The following is a 19,571-nucleotide window of genomic DNA, read 5'->3' as shown; positions in this document are numbered from 1 at the left end:
CGCTTCTACCTCTTCTTTTCTCTGGTGCTTCTGTTGCTGCTTCTGGATCCGCACAAGGCGTCGTTGTCTTGTCTATCTCTTTTTGTTAATTTTCTCGCGCAAGGTCATTTATACCCCTTTTGCCTCCTTGCGCTGTTTCGTTTTCTTCAGGGGCGCTTCGGGCTCTCCCAGAATGTGTGCGTCAAACAGGCCGACTAGATATCTGGAACCATAAACTCCTTTCTTGTTTCTGTAAACAAACAAACCTCCTGGGTTTTGGAACAAAAGAAATAGAAAAAGAATTAAATGGGCTTGTTTTGGTTGAAAATTAATGAGTGGTTACTGTTGTCAGGGAGAACTCTCCCTCCCTCCCTTCATTTTTAAAGCAGCTCACACGCGTTGCGAGTGAGCTGCGGGAAACGAGAATACCTTTATACGGGCTGACGCAACATCGTCTCGAATGAAACTCCCCAACAAAGCGTTGTCCCTATAGGCTACCAAGGGTGTCTTTGTTTGACTTATACTCGATGACCAAGATAGCAGCAGTGTGAAAGCCGGCCGTTGACAAAGGAGGGAAAGAAAAGGATCAGTTGATCTAGCAATCGTTGTCAAACAAGCGAATGACGTTGACATCCTTCAACAGGGTGTTGACTTGATATGAAAAGATAGGCTGCCAAGAACTGACAAGCCATACAAGTGAAAGACCATCAACCCATGCAGACGTTGAATGACTTGGCTTGAGTGTATTGGTATGGTATTAGATATGTGATTAAGTTGAGAGGAATCTAGGCTAAACATGCAATATGTATCTCATGTAATTTCATCAAAATGACTTTTTCCCCTTAGATGCAATGCTAGCAATAATCTTGCCGCCGCCGACCCATGTATGCGATATGCAACTTCTCGCAGCCCTGTATCCGAAACTCCAGCAAATGACATGGGGTATATATGCAAGTATTGATACACGACATTCATTTCGAACCCACCATCACCCCTACGATGACTTCCCTGTCGGCACCGGCTGTGCTGCCGCAGCAGACTCGGCCACTGCAGCCTTCTCACTTGTCGCTGCTGTGGACTGTCCAGCAGCATCGCCCTTCTCCGCGTCGCCGCCCTTCTTCGGCTTGTTCTTCTTGACGCTCCGGAACTCCATGGCGGCGGTACCGAAAACAGTAAGACACGTCAGGATGAGCCCGACGCGGAAAACGACGCGCAGCGACTCGTTGTAGGCCAAGAGCACGGGCTCCAGCAGCTGCGGGGGCAGCGAGCTGCTCAGCGTCGTCGCGCCGTTGTCCGAGATCATGTGGGGCGAGAAGCCGGGCAGGCCCGAGAGGCGCGTGAGGAGCTGGTTGTTGAGCACGTTCTGGCCGACCGAGATGAAGACGGCGCCGCCCAGCAGCTGACTAAAGAACATGAGCGAAGTGCCCGTGGGGACGTCCTTGGTGGGCAGCACGGTCTGGGCGGCCAGGTTGGGCGCTTGGAAGGTGAGGCCCATGCCGAAGCCGTACACGATCTGGTAGCCGATCCATTTGGCCAAGGGAGTATCGATTTGGAGCGTTGTAAGGAGGCCGGCACCGATAGCGAGCAGGCAAGTGCCCACGATCATGGAGGGCGTATAGTACCCGATCTTGTTCACGAAGATACCGTTGGCCATCGAGGCGACGACCATGGAAAGCGTCAGGGGCAGGAGGCGAATGCCAGAGTCCACCGCGGAGGCACCCTTAATGGCCTGGAAGTAAATTGGCAAGAAGTAGACTGTATGCAATGGTTAGTTTCGACATCTCAACCCAAAAAAAGAGGGGACTTGAGGATTACTCACCAAAGATCATCATCTGCGAGCCAATGCATACGGTAGCCCAGAACCCAGCAATGATGCTTCGCTGCTTGAAGATGCGCGGCGCCACAGTCGCCGTCTTGGGCATGAAGATTTGCGTCAGGACAAAGCCAATGAGCAACAGGGCACCAAGAATGAGCAGCGCGATGATGCGGCCATTGCTCCACTGTCGATCAGTCAGTATGATTGTTATTGTGTAACGGCGGATGAATGCGCATGTTAGGTTGTCAGATCACTTACTTGGTACTTGAGACCTCCCCATTGGAGGGCCAGCAGCAGGCAAACGACACCTGGGATCAGAACACTGGTGCCAACGGCATCGAGCTGCGCAAGCTTCTCTTTCAGGGGGCATTGGTCGTGTCGCGGTCAGGGATCTTCAGGAGGAACGCGACGACGGCAAGAGCGACGCCGCCAAAGGGCAAGTTGATGTAGAAGCACCAGCGCCACGAGACGTTGGACGTGAAAGCGCCACCGACCAGCGGGCCGACGACCGAGGCCAGGCCGAAGACGGCACCAAAGAGCCCCTGGTACAAGGGTCGCTTGTGCAAGGGAACCGCATATACGATGATGGTAATCTGAGGGAGGAAAGAAAGACCGCGTGTTAGTGGTCAATTCGTGCTCCGAGGCGAGAGTAGAGGTGAGGGGCTGCACTTACCACACCGGAGAAGATACCGGCGGCGCCAACACCGGCGATGGCTCGGCCGATAATGAAGACAACGGAGCTGGGCGCCGCTCCGCAGATGGCGGAACCGACTTCGAATAGCACGACGGTGGCCAGGAAGACGTTTTTGACGGAGAAGAAGGTGTACAGCTTACCGAACATCAACTGGAATGAGCACGTCGTCAGGAGGTAGGCGCTACCGTACCAGCCGACGTCCGGAAGCGAGTGGAAATCATCAGTGATCTGGGGGATGGCCTGTTTGGTAGCGCGTGTTCAGTTTAGAGTACCTGAGGCTGGGTCCGTGTCGAACATAAGGCAGATAGAGTTTGAGACAGGGCAGCAATAGTAAGTTTGCTTGCTTGGTTGTTTGCTATACTTATTGTAGTGCGATGTAATTCCCGAACCGATGGGATACAACAGGCGCTCGAGGCAAAAGCATAAGAACATGAAATAAGAACCACTTACAGTCGAGATGATCAGTCGGTCGAGCGCGACGAGGAACATGGACACGAAGATGGAGAGGAGAATCAGCGCCAGGCGGACTCCGGTGGGATAGTCGCTCTCGGCTCTGGTCGAGGCCCGCGAGACAGCCTTGGCGACCTTGCCGCCGTCCTGTTGCTGGTGCTCCTCGGCCATTGTCGTCGTTGTCGAGCCGCCGTCGACGGCCGATATCTTGGAGTCCTCGTCATGAGCCGCTGCAGCACCGGCGGCAGTAGCCGGTGCTTTGCTCTTTCGGAAGAGCATGCTTGGCAAAGTATGTCCGATGTTTGTGTCGTTGTTGCTAGACCCTTGCCAAGACGGGTAGCCCATAAGCTTTCGGGTCGGATGATGGCGAGTTAAGGCCCTAATGGAGTAAGGGGTGGCCAAGCTGTGCTGCTATTGGCAGATGTGTATGATATAAACGTGAGTATTGGTTAGAGATCCGAGGTTTCGCCAAGGGATGCAGAGATGTGCAGGTCTTGGGTACATCGAAACCAGAAGGGGAGTCTGGCCGTCTTTTATCGGAAAGACGAGGGCTAGCTGCAAAATGCATCGAGTGTCTCAGCTTTTCCATACTATCATGAAAATACCTTAACTAAGCGGCACCGGGGGATGGTGTGTCATTCCTGGGTAGGCTGACCGGACATCAGTAAAGGCCGAGCACCGCTGCCTCAGCTGCTCACGCAGTCTCCCGGCAGAACGACCCTAACAAGCCGTAGTCTCAACCTCTCCTGTCTACTAATGTAGGCAGGGAGCCTGCACGGTGTCCCAATTGGCTGGATAGGCATCGGCGTATGTATGCAGCCTCTTTGAAACGAGGAAAACGTCGGTAACAAAGAAGCCCGTCCTGCGACGTGGACCCTGTTGGTTACCATTACATTACCCACAACCGCATTGCTGGACAGCACGACAGGCAGAGAGAGAGAGAGCGAGAGAGAGAGAGGCCAGGCTTGTCTGGACATTGTAGCACTGCAGCAGCTGCAGTGAATCGTGATGGTTAGTTGCACCCGACGACCGACCTGGCGGAGTCAGTCATCTCGTTGCAGTCCATCCAGCCTAGAGCTAGGCCGTCGAGGGCGTCGAGGGCGTCGAGGGCGTCGAGGGCATAGTCCAATGCTTCTTCTGGTCACTAGCCGTCGGATAGACGATGCCTGTGTGGATCCTAGACAGGCAAGAGGGAACCGCCAGTGACTCAGGCATGCATGCGTCTAGTGCAATGCCATGTAGGCGGGAAACCATAGGCCGAGACCCAAGCAGCCCTGGGGAGCCATGGGGAGCCATTGGGGGCTAGGGAAAGAGGTAATAAGCTCGGCGGAATCTAGCCGAGTGCGACCAACTTTTCCACCCCAGGCACTCGGATTTTAGCAATGTGCGACCGGATTTCCGTGTTACTCATTTCCCCACCGAATTAATGTGGAAAAATGTTTTTTTTCTTTTTCTGGCGCGCGATAAAGCAATTGCCAGATGGAAGGATGGATGTCCACAAGGATGCTAACGCCTTACTCGGCTTAGGTGCGCAACTGACGTCTTCCGAGCCGACGGGTTATTTAATCTTATCTTGCTCATCCAAGAATCTGCGGGACCGACCAGAGCTTCGGGTCCGAAATATATACACCACGGAGATAGTCGTCATCAGGGGGCTCGCTCGGTGCAACATTATGACCGCGCTCATTATCGATCTACTTTTTCTCAAACACCTGTCCATAGCCATGCTCATACCACATCCTCTACTAACTCCGTGGCAACCTTATATCCGAGTGCTACATCGTTTCCAAACCGCGTAAAGGGGCCAAACGCAAGTGAGTTGCATCGGTATTATATTTTCTCTTCTTCAAGATCGGCGAGCCGTTGAAATCGTGAAACATGTGGTAAATGCCAACTTGTCCAACACCATACCATAACCATATGAGTCTTCTATGTACTATACACCCGAGTCCATTCTAATCCATTGAAACTGTGAAGCGTAGCCGGCCAGCTCGCTCTATAGTAGTCCCGCTTAGAACCAGCCGTTGATGTTCATTACATTCACCCCAAACCCCGGCGCCGCAGTCCTGTAGTCGGGCACTTCGCCGGCGTTGGCCCCAAACATATCCCACGTGCCCGTGTTTTGCGGGTCGGCGTATCCTAGTAACTGATCCCATCGCATATCCATCCCGTTCGACGGTACGTGTACGCTGTCGGGTTCGACATCGTGTTCGCTTGGCTCTTCTTTCTTGGTGTCGTGCGAGCCCACCAGGTTTTCCAACGCCGATATGTAATACGGTGTCACCGGTGGAATGCCCGTCGACTGATGCATCTTCTCCGCTCTGAGCCTCCAGGCCCTAAGCACGAATATGGCCACGTCCGCAGATGATTTGATGGACATGTCCATCAACTCCGCGTGGAAATGATAGCACTTCTCAACCACAACCCATGCCCGCTCGACGAGTAGGCCACTTGTCCGGTGCATGAGTTGGCCAATCATGTACTGAAACACCTCGACCTGGAAATGAGCCTTGATGAACCATTGGAAGTTGGCTCCCACCTCCACCATTTCGACAATGTTGTATAAGTGTATCGTGTGTTCGGCAGAACTAACCGAAATTTTGAAGAGGTTGTCCTTGGCCGAAAAGACCTCAGTCCCCCATTCCGGTTGCTGTTGAGGAGGGCATATCATCTCTCGTAGCTTACCGATGAGCTCGTGCCTGGTCTCCTTGGCCAGTACGTGCACCGGGCCCATGGAAACATCGCAGTACTGGGCCAATATCTCCCCCAGTCTAGCATCCAACTGGTCGACCCGATTTCTGGCTTGTTCGAATACCGCTGGCGGAACGGACTCCACCCCTGTTTCGTTTTGGAACATGACCTCGTCGAAGCTGGGGAAATCAACGAGCAGCTGCGCCACTTCATAGCAGCTCATGCAGTATACCATGTCTGTAGGACCAGGCCGACTGTCCACCTTGGTCATGGTTGGGAACAGGTCTGAATCTGGCAGGTTGGCAGGTTTCTTTGTGTCCCAAGAGCGCGGTACCATCGACTGGCCCAGGCCTGACATAAGGGCATATGAAGCATCTAACAGCACAATCTGCCACCAGATGCGCCGGCGCATCTCGCTGTCGAACGCGGACAACCCAAGCGCCTCGCCGTCTCTGTGAAGGCCCATTATTTGAGCGATTCTGACAATGGTGCCGTTCAGGATCCACGCCGCGTTTCGATCGTAGTGTCCACTGAGAGAGTGCTGGAGAAATACAGTCAGCAAATTTGCATATAGTATGATCATGCGTGATAGAGCTATGAATTTACCTGGTACAAGACAAGGGCTTGCAAAGTTATCAGATCGTACTGCTTGAAGATCTGGATCCGCATGAACGAAAGGCGGCAGCCTTTGGAAAAACGAGACATGGCTTCCTCTCTGCTGTAGCCCAAAAGCGCAAGGCTCTCTTGCGGGGACAAGGCGATTGCCCCCAACACATAGATGGAAAACATCAATGCCTCAACTTTTTTGGGCAAGGTGTCCCGCTTCGTGGCGGCCTCTACCAAGAAGGGCTGAACTGAAGGCACATGGATGACTTTGGTAAGCGGGTTGACTCGGTCCAGGAAGGTCTGCCACAAGCCGAACACGTGCGCGGGGTCAGGGTGCAGGTCTTCCAAGTTGGCATCCGTGCCGTCGGAAAATAGCAAGCCGTTGTTATGGTCGGGAGTTTGCCCGTCCGCCGGTGTTGAACAGCTTTCGTCATCGCCAACATCATTGTCCATAATCTCACGCATTGCTCGTAGCTAGATTCGACTTAGTGGACAAACAACCACATCAAACAGCAAACCAATGACCAAAGATTCTCAGTGCAGAGCCAGCAGGGCGGGAGGGAGAGAGGAGTTAGGGCCGGGTGCAAATATCCGAAAGACTCACCTCATCGTATACCTCCGCCCACATGAAGCTGTTCATGAAACGCGGGCCACTATCCCCGTGGATGAGCTTTCCCACGGGCCTCATGCCTTTCTCGTCCGGGGCTGGTCCGCTGGTGGCGCCGGCGGGCTTGGCCGTGGCATACTCCTGCAGCAACTCCTCGCATCTTGCCAGCCGCTGTTGCAGGTCGTGGTTGGGCCGCCTTCTTTTCCGAGCGGGAGCTGGCGTACTTGGTGTACATGTCACACCCGCCTTTTTTGCTTGTGAGCATTAGGATCAAGCTTAAACGAATTCCAAGGGGATACGGGCAGAGTGCACGGCAGATAGACAGACCTTAGTACAGTTGGAACATGGTGAATGGCGGTCGCACTTGATCTTTCTGTGCTATAAGAACGAAGAAGGCAGCGCGTCAGCGGGTATGGCTTCCGAGGAGAGGGCGCATCACATTTTGCAAAGAGAAGTTGTCGTCTTACTTGGCACAGCACACATGCTCTGCAACAGTCAGAGACCCATTAACGATATATTCACACACTCACGGGATGGGTACGGCGGCGACTTACAGTACACGGGGGGTTTTCCCGGACGGCATCGAAGTCATGTCTATTCCCCGCTTCTTGTCATCAACCGCGTGCGTGCGGGTTGAGGTGAGGCTCACGCGCAAGTTCAACCCCACTTGACCCAGTAGAATGGTGAGATGCTGAGCTAATGAGATACGGGTGGTATGCGGTCGCACCGGCAGCGCCTTTCGGAACGGGCGGTAGGGTACACGGTAGAGGCGAGGCAAAGGAGATTGTCCAGGAATATACACGCGATAGCGCTCGGAAGGAGGATTCGTCTTGTGGGTGGAGTGTGTATGTGTATGTGTGTGTGTGTGTCGAATGCGATGCGCAAGTCAAAGCAACAGCTGGTGGGCAGTGGATGTTTGTGTTTGTGCAGATGTGGTGGGTTGGAGGACTGCGATCAAGCGCTGCCTCTGAAACAGGCACCAGAAGGTTCTGATCCGATGTCAAGGTTGAGTTCGGCCAAACAGACACGAAGGAGGGCGCGACGTGTAAAAGCCGTTTAAGTCGTCGCTTGTGAGATTGGAAGGTGTAATTATGGATAGAATAAAATCCCCGATCAGAATCGGATTATGGGATCGAGTTGTTGTCGTGTAAGGCGTGCGAGGGAGGTAGGAATGAACAATGCAGCAAACCGTTCCGGGGAAGGGGTGCCTGTCCGTGGTTGTGCTTGGTTTTTATCTGGTTCATTTACAGCCGTGCCGGGCTGGAGAATCTGGGGCAGATAGAATACCTTAGGTAGATAGGAGAAATGCGAAAGTGAGAGAGGGTGAGAGAGAGAAGAGCTACAGCATCAATCAACCTCACAAGCCCAATGTCATCATGGCTGCCCGTCCAGCTGTCTCTCTGGGCCTGTCGGTTCAATGGGCTGCCTGCCCTTCGGCGACTTTGTTTGATTCAACGCCGTTCAACTAAAATGAGAACCGTAACCTTCCGTACTGTACTTGCAAGTAGGCTCGGTCGAAATGGCTTGGCATTTGCTGGATGACTGGTTCATGTTCGAATGGTTGGTCGCTTGCTCGCCTACGCCTACGGAAGCCAAAGTTGGCTCAAGTCACCCACCATTATTACGCCTGGTAACGTGGCCCCAGAACAACTTCTTTCGCACCTCGGGAGGTCTTGTTTCCGACGAGCATGTATAAAAAAAACCACTGTTGTAGCCCGCCAGCTCGGGCGCGACTCGCTGGGAAGTATTGGAAGGCAACAGTGAAAAACAAAAGCCAGTGAAAGCGGCTTGGCTGGGGCGCTTGCGTAATGCCATCCCCCATCTGCTTCTGCAGTGGGCAAGGTAGCCTGACTCCTCCAGGGCCACTGCCTGTGTAGATGCCCGTCTAGTCTCATAAAGAGGTGTGTAGTACGAGCCCCTAACGCTCATCAGGGAACCCCGCGTCCCCGACATCCGCCGCGCCGGCTGAATTGTCACTACGCCAGCCCATCCATGTAAGCCCGAAATATTCTCGCAGCTTCTCGCCGTAATCGTATACGCCTGGCTAAAATACGACAGCCGTCGAGATGGCATCCCTACCGACCTATACTGTAGACTCGGTACCTACCTCCATATATATAAGTATGTAAGAGCAGAGACAAAGAGCGTGGCCAGTTTACCTCACGCATACCCGCGCACGTGTGTTCTGCAGGTGATGCTATGCATTACTAATGTTGATATACCTTACACAACCCGGCAGCTTTCCAAGGTGGACGTGAAGGGCTATTGTTTATTAACCTACATGTAGTTATGCCGGAGTCCATCTCTGGCTATTTCCCAATCACCGCCATCTCCCTTACCACAGCATCGGCGTTTTCAGCACCTGCTTCCTTTTGTACCCCATCCCATCCCCGACGTTGCTAGACAGAATACTGACTGCCACCCGATATATCAGACGCCGTTACTGACAGAGCCTTAAATACCTCCCAGTTGTACATGTAGCCAGCCATGATTGTGTATACCGGACCCATATGCTAGGCACACAGCTACTAGTTATTCTCTTCGGGAACCAGTATCAATCAGGCCTCCACCAAAGCACCCCGCGCAAACCGTATGCATACTTACTTTACACGTGTAAACCAGCATCTACAGGTAGGCTAGTCCCAGTTGCCTGGGATTCATTCCATTGATACCGACCACTGCTCAATCATATCAACCCGAAGATTCCGTCCCCAATGCATCGTGGATACTACGGCTGAGAGCCACTCGGGGATCGGGGAGGCCCTCGAAACACTCCGTCGGCCTCAATCCCGCCGATTGTGTCTGGCCCTGCCTGCCTCAGCCTCGGCGACTGGTCCGACTGGTTGCCCCTACACAATGCGAATGCCATTGACGTTGGGCGATCTTGATTCCTATTCCACACGTTTGATATGCATGTAAACGTACGTCCCTACCTAAGCCTTAGAAGGCGTTCGTCCTTGGGGCCAGCGCTTACGGAAGTATGTCACGGCTGCTCACCGGTCTACAATCCTAGCAATGACCATCCAAGATACTCACAGAGGTAATGTTCGCTTTGATGGTATGGGATACTCATGCACAGCTTATCGCAGTCAGCCACAATCGAGAAACCAGCGCGAGAGATATCCAGCACAGATATCTAGTTGGGAACTTGTTTGATGTTGCTTTTCGTGATATAAGGTAGCCAGCCTGGCAGCTAGCAACCAATGCTCGCCTATTTAATTATTGGGCCATGGTTCCGAGGCTCCTGGTTGTAAGTATGTTGTTCATCTCATCGAATAATCGTTCCGTCGTTTCACACAACATATGCCCAGCGTCTATATGAACTGTAATGCCTTTTGGTGGCCGCTGTTGATGCCTGGCACCTGGTTCCCTCTTCCGATGCCGTGCATGTCGTCCAAAGAGAGCACCGTCGAGGACTTTGCCATTCCCTTCCGCTTCATCAGATTCGTAATGATACTAAGCACGCTGTCCCCTCCCATGCAATAAATAAATCAGCCACTGCCTTTCATTCCCCCTCTACTATTGCACATCATCGGCTAATTTCAGATGGCTAAACTCTTGGCGCATGTCCACAAGACGACGGGAACAACGACATTGTCGTTGCCGCCCGTGAGTACCGCCTCCGTAAGGCTAGCCATGGAGGCGCAGAATCCAGCCTTGAAGGCTGTTGTTCCTAAACTGTCGAGTTCAGTCGAAGAAGGCCAGCCACCGATACGAAGCCAGGCATGAGCTGCCAATAGGCCCAGAAATACGGCAACCGCAAAGGCCACACTTCCCTCCAGGCTCTTTCCGCCACCCCATAGCCACTTGCGATGACCATAGCGCCGGCCAATCAGAGAGGCGGCCGCGTCCCCGAGTCCGACGCATATGACACCGGCCACCATGCTGACTTCACGTGTGGGCACCTCCCAGCCCTCCAGATATCCCGTACCGCCACGAGGCAGTGAACCGAGTGATAACCAAAGTGGTATGGCACAGCCAATCAAGAGGAAGATGTGGGAGATGACCACCGGACCTCGAAGATCGCGACCATCCACATAGGGCGCAAGGAAGGCTGCTAGAGGCTTGGAAAGCGGAGGAAGTTGGCTGGCCCGCAGCAAATCGAGTAGAAGGAAGACGGCCAGCACAATGGACAAGGCCAACCCCGCGAAGGTTGGGTCAACGTATATGGATGGCGCAAACATGGCTACCATCATGAAGTGAAAAACCTTTCGACGTGTGTCCACTTCGTAAACGGGTGACAGTCGGAACACAATAATGAGGCCGATACTAATCACTGCCAGACAGTAAGCACTGATCAGCAGCCGTGTGTTGGCATCGCCAATAATTGTATGCCGCGAGTACTGAACCCATCCACCATCAAGAGAGCCGAGGTCATCGATGTCAGGACGACTAGGCAGACAAATCCACCACTCCAAATTCCGGCTAACGACTTCCAGCCGGAACTTGGGCAGGTCGCCAAACAAATAACCCAATGCCCATCCTACCGGCTCATAGCTATGCAATGCATTCGTCTGTACAAAGTCCTTGACTCCTACCCATCTGTGGGGCACGAAGACGGAGCCTATAATCAAGATATACACATATAATGCGTATAGCCACTTCCGCCATGTGGCTTGCTCATATGTCATAGAGAAGAATGCTCGAACGGATGTAGAAGCGGATCTTTTCTTTCTACCCGATGGGGTATGGGTGTATGACTTCCTGGGTAAATGCTCGACGCTGGAGAGTGTGTGTCTCCGAAGATGACTTACACCCTGTTTGCCACCCAATGAACTAAAGCGTACTTCGGGGGGAGACGTGGAATCCTTAGCAGACACATTAAGCCCGGTGGTTCTTGGATCGTTCAGCCCAGCACTCTGACGCCGTTTTCGAGACTTAGTTACCCCTGTTTGAAGGCTTTCACTGTCTTCAGCCTCGTCGAATGCTTCACACGAACTGCATGACGAGCTGTCCATAGTGGCATGGAACAGGTCATGACGTACTCTTTTCCACGGCATCCAGGTCGTAAGCAAAGACCATGATCGCTTCGATGTGCTCACAACTCGCTTGAAACGCCATTTTGGCACTCGCGCCAGTGATATTCCCCAAGTGATGACATTGGTACCAAGGATGAGCAAGTCAAGCCCCCCCAATCCATAGCATTCCTTTGAGAATGACGGCCTGAGGAGACGACGACAACAGGAGCACGTTGATTAGAGCCACCGAAAGGAGCTGAAGCTCAGCTGTCAGAAGGCTCGTGGTTGTCATAGAATGCAGAGTTTTGCACAGGTGTTGGTGCAATGGATAAAGGAGGACCACAACCTCGGGCAGCAAATTGGCTAATTTAGCGTTGGGTAGCTCCCCGACAGAACCTGCCCCTTTTAAGGGCGTTGCATTGCTAGATAGGAAGAGCGGGATGCAAGTGACCAACCATTGCCATGTGTTGCATGCATGGTCCTGAGATGAGGCGATGAAAAGGGATGGGGGCAGGGAGCAGAGGGAGAGTATTATGTTGGGTAGTAGGATAGCCTGATTATCCATAGAAATTAATGAGGACACGAGCATGGTGATGGCAGGCGGGTATAGAAGAGGAGCAGGGTCGAATGTCGTCGGTATTGATATGGCTGTCCAAGCCGGCGGTAAAGCTGAAGTCGATCTACGTTTATAACCCCAAATCATAAGGCGCAGAGGGTACAGCAGCACGAGGGTACCCATGATGCCGAGGCTTGCGATTAGCTCTACATAGAGGTCAGCATGTTGCCGGAAGCCACTGTTCATGGGTCGTCAAGGGATTTTACCTAGCCGCCATTGGTACAGAGCTGGTCGAGACTGTTTGTTGGTGTATACAGCAATTCCAAGGGCGCCGAGAAGCAGGACTTCGGTAAGCCGCCTCACAATCTCCTTGTTGCGCCTGGACTTTTCGGAGGCACTCCGTACAGTCTTCCCTATCGGCACTTCCTTCTTCAACGTATGTGACGTGGACATGTGCCTCCGGCCATCATCTTCGTCGAAGGGACCCGGCGAGGGAAGAGGGGTGGATGTGCCCGATGCTACCTCGTTGCGCCCCCGTAGGCCCTTGTGGAGTCTTGCTCGCGGGGCGGGCAAGCCCTTGAGAAAGTGCTCATCGTCGGCCTCGGTGCCGCTGTCGCTACTAGGCGACGTGTCACGCGCGATGGACGGAAAGGTGGTTGCCCGTTGCGGGTGGCTGCCCTCTGGGCTGCCGCGGGGTGGGTAGGCGAAGCTGCCAGAGGGCTCGAGCAGCTCGGACTTTTGGCGAGCATATGGATGAGGCGACCTGGACAGAAGCCTGAGGTTTTCTTGCTCTTCGTTCGAATCGTCTCGAGGTTTCTGGGCAGCTGTCGAGGGATCAAGCTGCTCGGGCATGACGGGATCGACCCCCGGGGCTGCTAACGGGCAAACGACAGCAGCGCAATCGAACAAATTGGAGTTTGTTGAGAATCAATAAGACGAGTGCCCAGGTACATAACGGAAAGCGCCTCTCAAAACAACGACCATAAAGTTGATATGCTGATGTCTGCCGTCTTCCTTCTAGTGGAGGCCCGGTTGGGAGAGTTCGCGTATGGTTCGTTATTCGTAAGTTGGGGAAGCTTGAATTGAATTCACATGTAAATGCCACTTTCCAAAGCTGTCGTCAGTCCAGGAACCTACCTTCCTTCGCTAAGGTCTCCAATCCAATTGATGGAATGGCCAGGGCCCGGTTGTTGTGGCTGGAGAGACCCTGGGCAGATCTCTGAGCCTCAATGCGCCTTACCTAAGGAAGGTTCAAGGAGGTACTTTCTGTTCGCATCTCTTTTGCCTGCGAGATCAGAAAAGGACCCCAGAGAAGGGGAAAATTGTGCAGGATCGTATTGAGCACTGAATGATTTAATAAACAATTCTTGCAGCAATGAACAAGCCAGCTTGTCTTTAATTCCACCATGTATGTACATTTCGCAGCTACCTTGAAGGCCTCGATACTGATAAAGGCAGCCACGGAAGCAGTCAAGGTCTAAATCCGAACCTGTCCCATCTAAGCTCGGGGACACTAGGGAAAATGTACTGCAAATCGCAGCTCCTGCGGTTGATGCAGGTATATGTTCTCAAGCATTCGGCAGAGTCTTTAATAGCGGAAGTATAGTATTGAGCTCGAACAAGCTTTAAATACGATTGGCAGATGTGGGAGCTTCTGGTGGACTATGTGTTGCAATCAGAGGTATGTAGCTTCTTTTCCCCCTTTACCGCGAGAGCAAGAGCGCCTAGGCCGTTCTTGGCCAGTGAAAAAAAAAAAAAAAAAAAAAAGTTCCTGGTTTTCAGGGGCACTAAAAATAGAAGGCTAATGGTTCAGCGCGGGAGTTGATCGCTACCGGGTGCTAGCTCCCATACCAGTCGCGCCAGACAGCCTTACCTTTCGCAAACCGCGCATTGTGTGCTGACTTGACAGCCTCAGCTTCTTCGCCTGAGGATGGACCCGCGGATGGATCTGCAACCGATCTATTGCCTATCCCTTGAGCAGCGAATTCGAGCCCGGCTGGGTTGAGGAAGGATACCAAGCAGTCGTTGTTCACTCTCTTTTCCTGGGTTTCAGGTGTCAGAACATCCAGTCGATCATCAAACATCCGATATCGTAGGCGGCAACCTCGATTACCAAAGCAGAGGTCTCATGTCAATCGCTGGTTAATGGATGACTGTGGGGTGCAGGGAATCAATATATTGATGTTCCATCGCCCGCCATATGTAGCGTAGGGCGCATCGTTTTGTACGAAAAGCTTGTCTGATAGGTTATTGCTCTAGAGCGTGAACTTGAGTTTGGGCTTTGTGGCTTCTGGATATCCTGTTTCATGACTTGTACGCGATTGCTTGCTAGGCGCTGAGTGGACAGCAAGCAGTCTTGGCTGCATGGCGCATGTGTGATCAAGTCGCACAGGCTGGGCTGGGCTGCACCAAAAGTTGGGGGAGGCAAAGGCAAGTCTAGGCAAGTGTCGATGCGCCGCGGCGCGCTGAATAACCAGCGTGCATGCTTTTGGTGGAGTGGCGCCAAACGATACCTTCCGCCTCCCGCCGTCCTGTCCTCTCAGCTCACGGCTCACCCCATCATGCGCTGTCATCATCTGAGATGGGCAATGCAACAGCGCGAGGTCAACATTCCGTAGACTTACGCAAGCAGATACGAAGTCGTGCATCTGGTTCTCCCAGGACAGTGGTTGAGCTATTGCGTGCGCCCATGAGGAGAAGACCCTGCAATTTCGTGAAACGGAGTTCACTCTCGGACGAGGTGAAGCCCGGCCGTACACGGCCAGTCAAAAATTCTCGTATTCCGACGTCATCATTGTGAAAAGACACCACCCCCAATTGGCTTCCACCAGACACAGACACGCTGTGGAGTGTTTGTTGCCCCCACCGCAAATTCAAGCGCGAGAAAAACCAATAATGATTTGACGAACTCCTATCTCGCGGATCAGCAACTGGTCAAAGCCAGGGGTCGTAGTGAGTTGCCCGGCCGGCTCTTGCATGCCGTATGCACATTAGACACCGAGGCTGAGCAACGCCAGTGCTCGGACTATCGTCGATCAGAAGTCGAGGCAGCCACTCTGCCACTGTCCAGGAGGTGGTTATGCGATCGACCAGTAGGTTGCTTCATGATCACATGGTGGGTGTCTTGAACTTTGCGTCGCAAAGGCTACCTGCCTGCTTACATAGCTACAAGATGTCTGTATCATACTGTGAGATGTTCTTGAAGACGGTATCAAGACGTGTCGCCACGTATGGTGATATGTATGTACATACAACCAAGAAGCTGTGTCAGGGGTGGCAGCCCTGAGCAGAACTGAGAGACATGTCGTATCGGAGAAATGCGGCGAAGCAGTTGTTAACGGTGCCACGGTGGGATGTGGGTACATAGCATCCTGCATGCAGCCCTTGTCCTGGGCAGAGGTCAGTCTCCACGCACCACGGAACTGATGCCCGGGCCCAACCTCTGTTTTTCGTACCGTGGTCGCACACCCCAACACTCCACGAGGTCTGGGAGGCTTTCCTCACCATGTCATGTACTGCACGCACTGGGAGACTGGATCCTACCTGCAGCGGCCCATCCGATCTAGCAGTCTACTGTCCGCCTAGGCTGCCAGCATCCCACTTTGCCTGAGCAGGGGTTCCTATGTGACGATTTGTTCGTCCTAGCTGTGCTGTGTGTGTTTCGGGTTTCCAGGATGGCAGCTGAACTCGCTGCTTGCCCTTCTCTCCATCTGTCGATCCAGTCGTATTTACCTTTCGGGGGTGGGCATCCACCAAACAGCAAGCTGCTTATTTTTTTTCCGCCTTGTGTCGTGTCGCCCATTGAAAAAGACTCCAACGTCCATCTTCTTCTTGACTCGCCAGTGCTTCTAGTCTTTCTTGCCACTTCCGGCAAATCGGTACACCCTTACATTAGCTCTTAATCAACAGTGAACCGGCTTATACACCCGTTCCGTACTAATACCAGTCGCGCTGCCCCCTCCTCCTGCACTACGACCACAGTCCCTCACACAACCAAGCACTCTATGATACAATAGGGATAGCCGACTTTTCCATTCGTTATTTGCTCCGTTCTTCCCTCGCTTTCTGCTGCTATAGATCTGCATTAGCCCCCGTGGCTTATCTTGGACTCGGGGCGTATATCTCACACCACGTCCTCTCTTTCGAATATTACTTTACTATGGCTCCCATGGATCTGCCAGTATATCGGGACGAGAAGGCCTGTCTGACTCCCGAAACGAGAGCGCACCCAGTCACAAACCCGGCCTCTTGCAAATGCAAGTCACAAAGGATGTCTTCAACCCGCAAATGCTGCCTTGGACTGCTTATCGTCCTCTCCGTGACACTGGGATTGGCAACTACTACCATCCCGGGTGTCAACAGCAACTCGGCAGAAGGACAAGGGATTGTTGAGGGACATGGCTCTGGCATCTCGAAGGGTATGGGCTCGGCGTCGTCTGATACGCTGCACAAGATGTTGCATAAATGCTTCCCGGGCTCCTTCAAGGATGGTGTCTTCCCGTTGGACGAGGAAGCCATTGAAGCCATTGAAGCCATTCAGTCACAGGATGCGACCGTTGCAAGCTCCTTGACTGAGCTTGCGAGGCGTCAGAACGACAACGCCACGGCGAGCGGAGGCTCGACCGTCACGTCCATAGAGTCTGTAGGCACGACTCAGACGGACACGGTCACCCAAAGCCCGGATTCCTCTCCGGAATCAAAGCCCGAGACCAAGCCCGAGACGACCGCTGCCCCTGATACAACAACAGCGGCGCCCCCCACTTCGCCCAAAACCCCGGAAACGACGGCCAAGCCCACGGAGCAGCCGACGACTACGGAGCAGCCGACGACTACGGAGCAGCCGACGACTACAGAGCAGCCGACGACCACGGAGCAGCCGACGACCACGGAGCAGCCGAAGACTACAGAGCAGCCACCGCCGTCGCCATCGGACAACAAGCCGACGACGACAGCCAACCCGCCCACCGCGCAAAGCACTACTGATAAGCCTGAGGACACCCCCGAGCCAACTACGACCGCCAACCCGCCGCCCACCACTAACCAGCCTCAGCCGACGACGACTGCTGGGACGATGGAGACGGCCAAGACGACGGAAACTGCCAAGATGACGGAGACTAGCAAAGCTGACAAGCCTGGTACGTCTGTTACGTCCGCGAAGCCTACGCCGGAGACTCCGAAGACGATCACAGTCGTCTCTTCTCCGCCGGCGGCTGCTCCTGTCACTATCACCACTACCCAAAATGCACCTCCTGTTTCTTCCACTCCCGAGTCTCCTACCTCTACTACTCCAGAGAACTCTCCCACTCAAGAAACCACTCAAGAAACCACTCAAGAAACCACGCAAGAAGCTACTACTGCTCAGGGTACGTCACACACACCGCACTTGGACGTTCTTGTACTGTCTTGGTTTTCTATGTCCTGTGGCGATGTTGTGGCCCTTCGTTCCTTTTCCTCCCCCCTTTATGACAACGCTCAGTCATGTGATCTAAGCTCTCTGCTCCGTGTTTTGTACAATTTTTGCTAACTATCTCTGGAAAATATAGAAACCACAATGCAGACGTCGGAGAAGCCATTCACTACGTCTCGAACGTCTACCTACGTGTCGACGATGCCCGGTGGAGCGGAGACCACCATCACCACCATGGAAGTGGTCACGGGCGAGGCTGCTGCTGCACCGACCCCGACCAACGACGGCAACGGCGGGCAATTGCAGACCGGAAACCCCGCCCCGTACCTCGTGGCGCCCATGTACCAAGTCATGGCCGGAGCAGTCGCCGTCGGCGGCGTTTTCCTGGTCTAAGGAGTTGGAGAGAGACGACATCATAGGCGACACCAGCCACACAATCACACATACAACCACACCATTGAAGATTTTATGGCCACAAAAAAATGCGAACACAAATTTCTATTTTAATACGGCGTTAATTATAGAGGGGCGACACACTTCCAGCGAGCATTTACACTAGCGTCAGCATTTGCATTGCATATGGAGCATTTGATGGCATACACATTCCTTTAAATGTCAACTGGGAGTTATATATACATCAGTTGGGATACAAAAAGCCTTCTTGGACCTTGATCGATTTGATGGATCTAGGCGAGAGAGATGACTTGAGGGGCATATTATGAGATATACGGTCACAAAGTTATCCAGTCATTTACGACATTGGCATTTGGGTGACCATAGAGTAAATAAATATACCTTAATCCATCCATCCGCCCTTACCGCACAAATGTGCCTGAAAAGCATGACATGGAGTTTGCCTCAGAAAGCCATGTCACAGCAAAGCAAAAACCTGACGGTAAGAACGTAACCAATAGGGAGTCGTAATTTCGGTAAAGGGGTTTCACGCGGAGCAGAGCAACTCCGCCAATGTGTCTTCTGGCGAATCTTCTTTCTACTACCATCTTCCCGGAACGCCGAGGATGGGTATATTCCCAACATGAAACAAATGCGTAGGCCAAACCGATACCAAGAGACCCTGTCTATTGAACAAAACGACGCTAAACGATTGGGATATATACAACAGCACAGCGATATAACGCGCCGCGAAGAAGCTGCCTTGATGCGCAACAGCCTAGCCGGGTCCGATCTTGGGCATGTCGTGATGCTCGCTGAGTTTGGACAGGTACGTGTTTAGCTCCTCGACCCTCTCCTTGTGAGTCTTGAGGAGCTCCGGGCGCGAGCTCGACGATTCGGATAGCTTGAGCATCTGTAGGTAGGCGCGAAACCACAAGTTAGCACATATTTCTCCTATTTTCGCTTCGCGCAACGTTCCGCGCGCGCGACCCGCCTCCATGGTGAAATGCGCAACAACGTACCTTCTTTCTCTGGAACTCCTCGTGCCGCCTCTCGGCCTCGGTCTTGTATTCGACTGGCCTGTCATCGTCGCTATCGCGCTTCTTCTCTTCTTGTTCGTCCTCCACGTTGTCCTCATCTGATTCCCTGCTCTTCTTCTTCTTCTTCTTCTTCTCTTCCGACTTCGAGTTGGCCTCGCCCGTGGAGAGCGACTTCTCGAGATCGCTGCCGGCGCCCCGGTCCTTCTTCTTTTCTTGTGCTTGGTCACCTTGCCGCCCTTGAGCTTCAGGGCGCCCCCTCCGCCGAAGGACGAGTATTCGTCAGACGGCATGGCTGGTGAGAGAGGGACGGCAACGCTGTTTGTTTGTTAACGGCTGTAAGAGGTAAGGAATGATGATGGTTAACTTTATGGCAG

General features: G+C 53.2%; 6 protein-coding genes across 6 annotated transcripts; 1 reads left to right on the top strand and 5 right to left on the bottom strand.

Annotated features, from left to right (window-relative positions):
- Positions 1-973: 973 nt before the first annotated feature.
- PG986_000408 (uncharacterized protein) lies at positions 974-3,218 on the bottom strand (the record flags this gene model as incomplete). The annotated part of the gene is made up of 6 exons (XM_066836630.1): positions 974-1,734; positions 1,799-1,979; positions 2,054-2,149; positions 2,209-2,388; positions 2,469-2,729; positions 2,940-3,218. The coding sequence occupies 6 exons, from the start codon at positions 3,216-3,218 to the stop codon at positions 974-976; spliced, it is 1,758 nt and encodes a 585-aa protein (XP_066705523.1).
- A 1,732-nt stretch (positions 3,219-4,950) lies between these two features.
- Positions 4,951-7,435, bottom strand: PG986_000407 (fungal-specific transcription factor domain-containing protein; the record flags this gene model as incomplete). Its single annotated transcript, XM_066836629.1, has 4 exons — positions 4,951-6,171; positions 6,237-6,710; positions 6,841-7,042; positions 7,398-7,435. The coding sequence occupies 4 exons, from the start codon at positions 7,433-7,435 to the stop codon at positions 4,951-4,953; spliced, it is 1,935 nt and encodes a 644-aa protein (XP_066705522.1).
- Positions 7,436-10,385: 2,950 nt separating this feature from the next.
- On the bottom strand, positions 10,386-11,904 carry PG986_000406 (uncharacterized protein; the record flags this gene model as incomplete). The annotated part of the gene is made up of 2 exons (XM_066836628.1): positions 10,386-11,407; positions 11,829-11,904. 2 exons carry the CDS (start codon positions 11,902-11,904, stop codon positions 10,386-10,388), a joined length of 1,098 nt encoding a protein of 365 aa, XP_066705521.1.
- Positions 11,905-12,609: 705 nt separating this feature from the next.
- On the bottom strand, positions 12,610-13,209 carry PG986_000405 (uncharacterized protein; the record flags this gene model as incomplete). Its single annotated transcript, XM_066836627.1, has 1 exon — positions 12,610-13,209. One exon carries the CDS (start codon positions 13,207-13,209, stop codon positions 12,610-12,612), a length of 600 nt encoding a protein of 199 aa, XP_066705520.1.
- Positions 13,210-16,627: 3,418 nt separating this feature from the next.
- Positions 16,628-18,157, top strand: PG986_000404 (uncharacterized protein; the record flags this gene model as incomplete). Its single annotated transcript, XM_066836626.1, has 2 exons — positions 16,628-17,720; positions 17,901-18,157. 2 exons carry the CDS (start codon positions 16,628-16,630, stop codon positions 18,155-18,157), a joined length of 1,350 nt encoding a protein of 449 aa, XP_066705519.1.
- Positions 18,158-18,935: 778 nt separating this feature from the next.
- Positions 18,936-19,487, bottom strand: PG986_000403 (uncharacterized protein; the record flags this gene model as incomplete). The annotated part of the gene is made up of 3 exons (XM_066836625.1): positions 18,936-19,070; positions 19,180-19,404; positions 19,425-19,487. 3 exons carry the CDS (start codon positions 19,485-19,487, stop codon positions 18,936-18,938), a joined length of 423 nt encoding a protein of 140 aa, XP_066705518.1.
- Between the last annotated feature and the right edge of the window lie 84 nt (positions 19,488-19,571).

Source organism: Apiospora aurea (genome assembly GCF_038362705.1).
Source record: "Apiospora aurea strain CBS 24483 chromosome Unknown utg000001l_segment0_segment0, whole genome shotgun sequence".
Taxonomy (NCBI): domain Eukaryota; kingdom Fungi; phylum Ascomycota; class Sordariomycetes; order Amphisphaeriales; family Apiosporaceae; genus Apiospora; species Apiospora aurea.
Note: the sequence above shows the minus strand (reverse complement) of the source record. Positions and strands in the feature narration are given on the sequence as shown.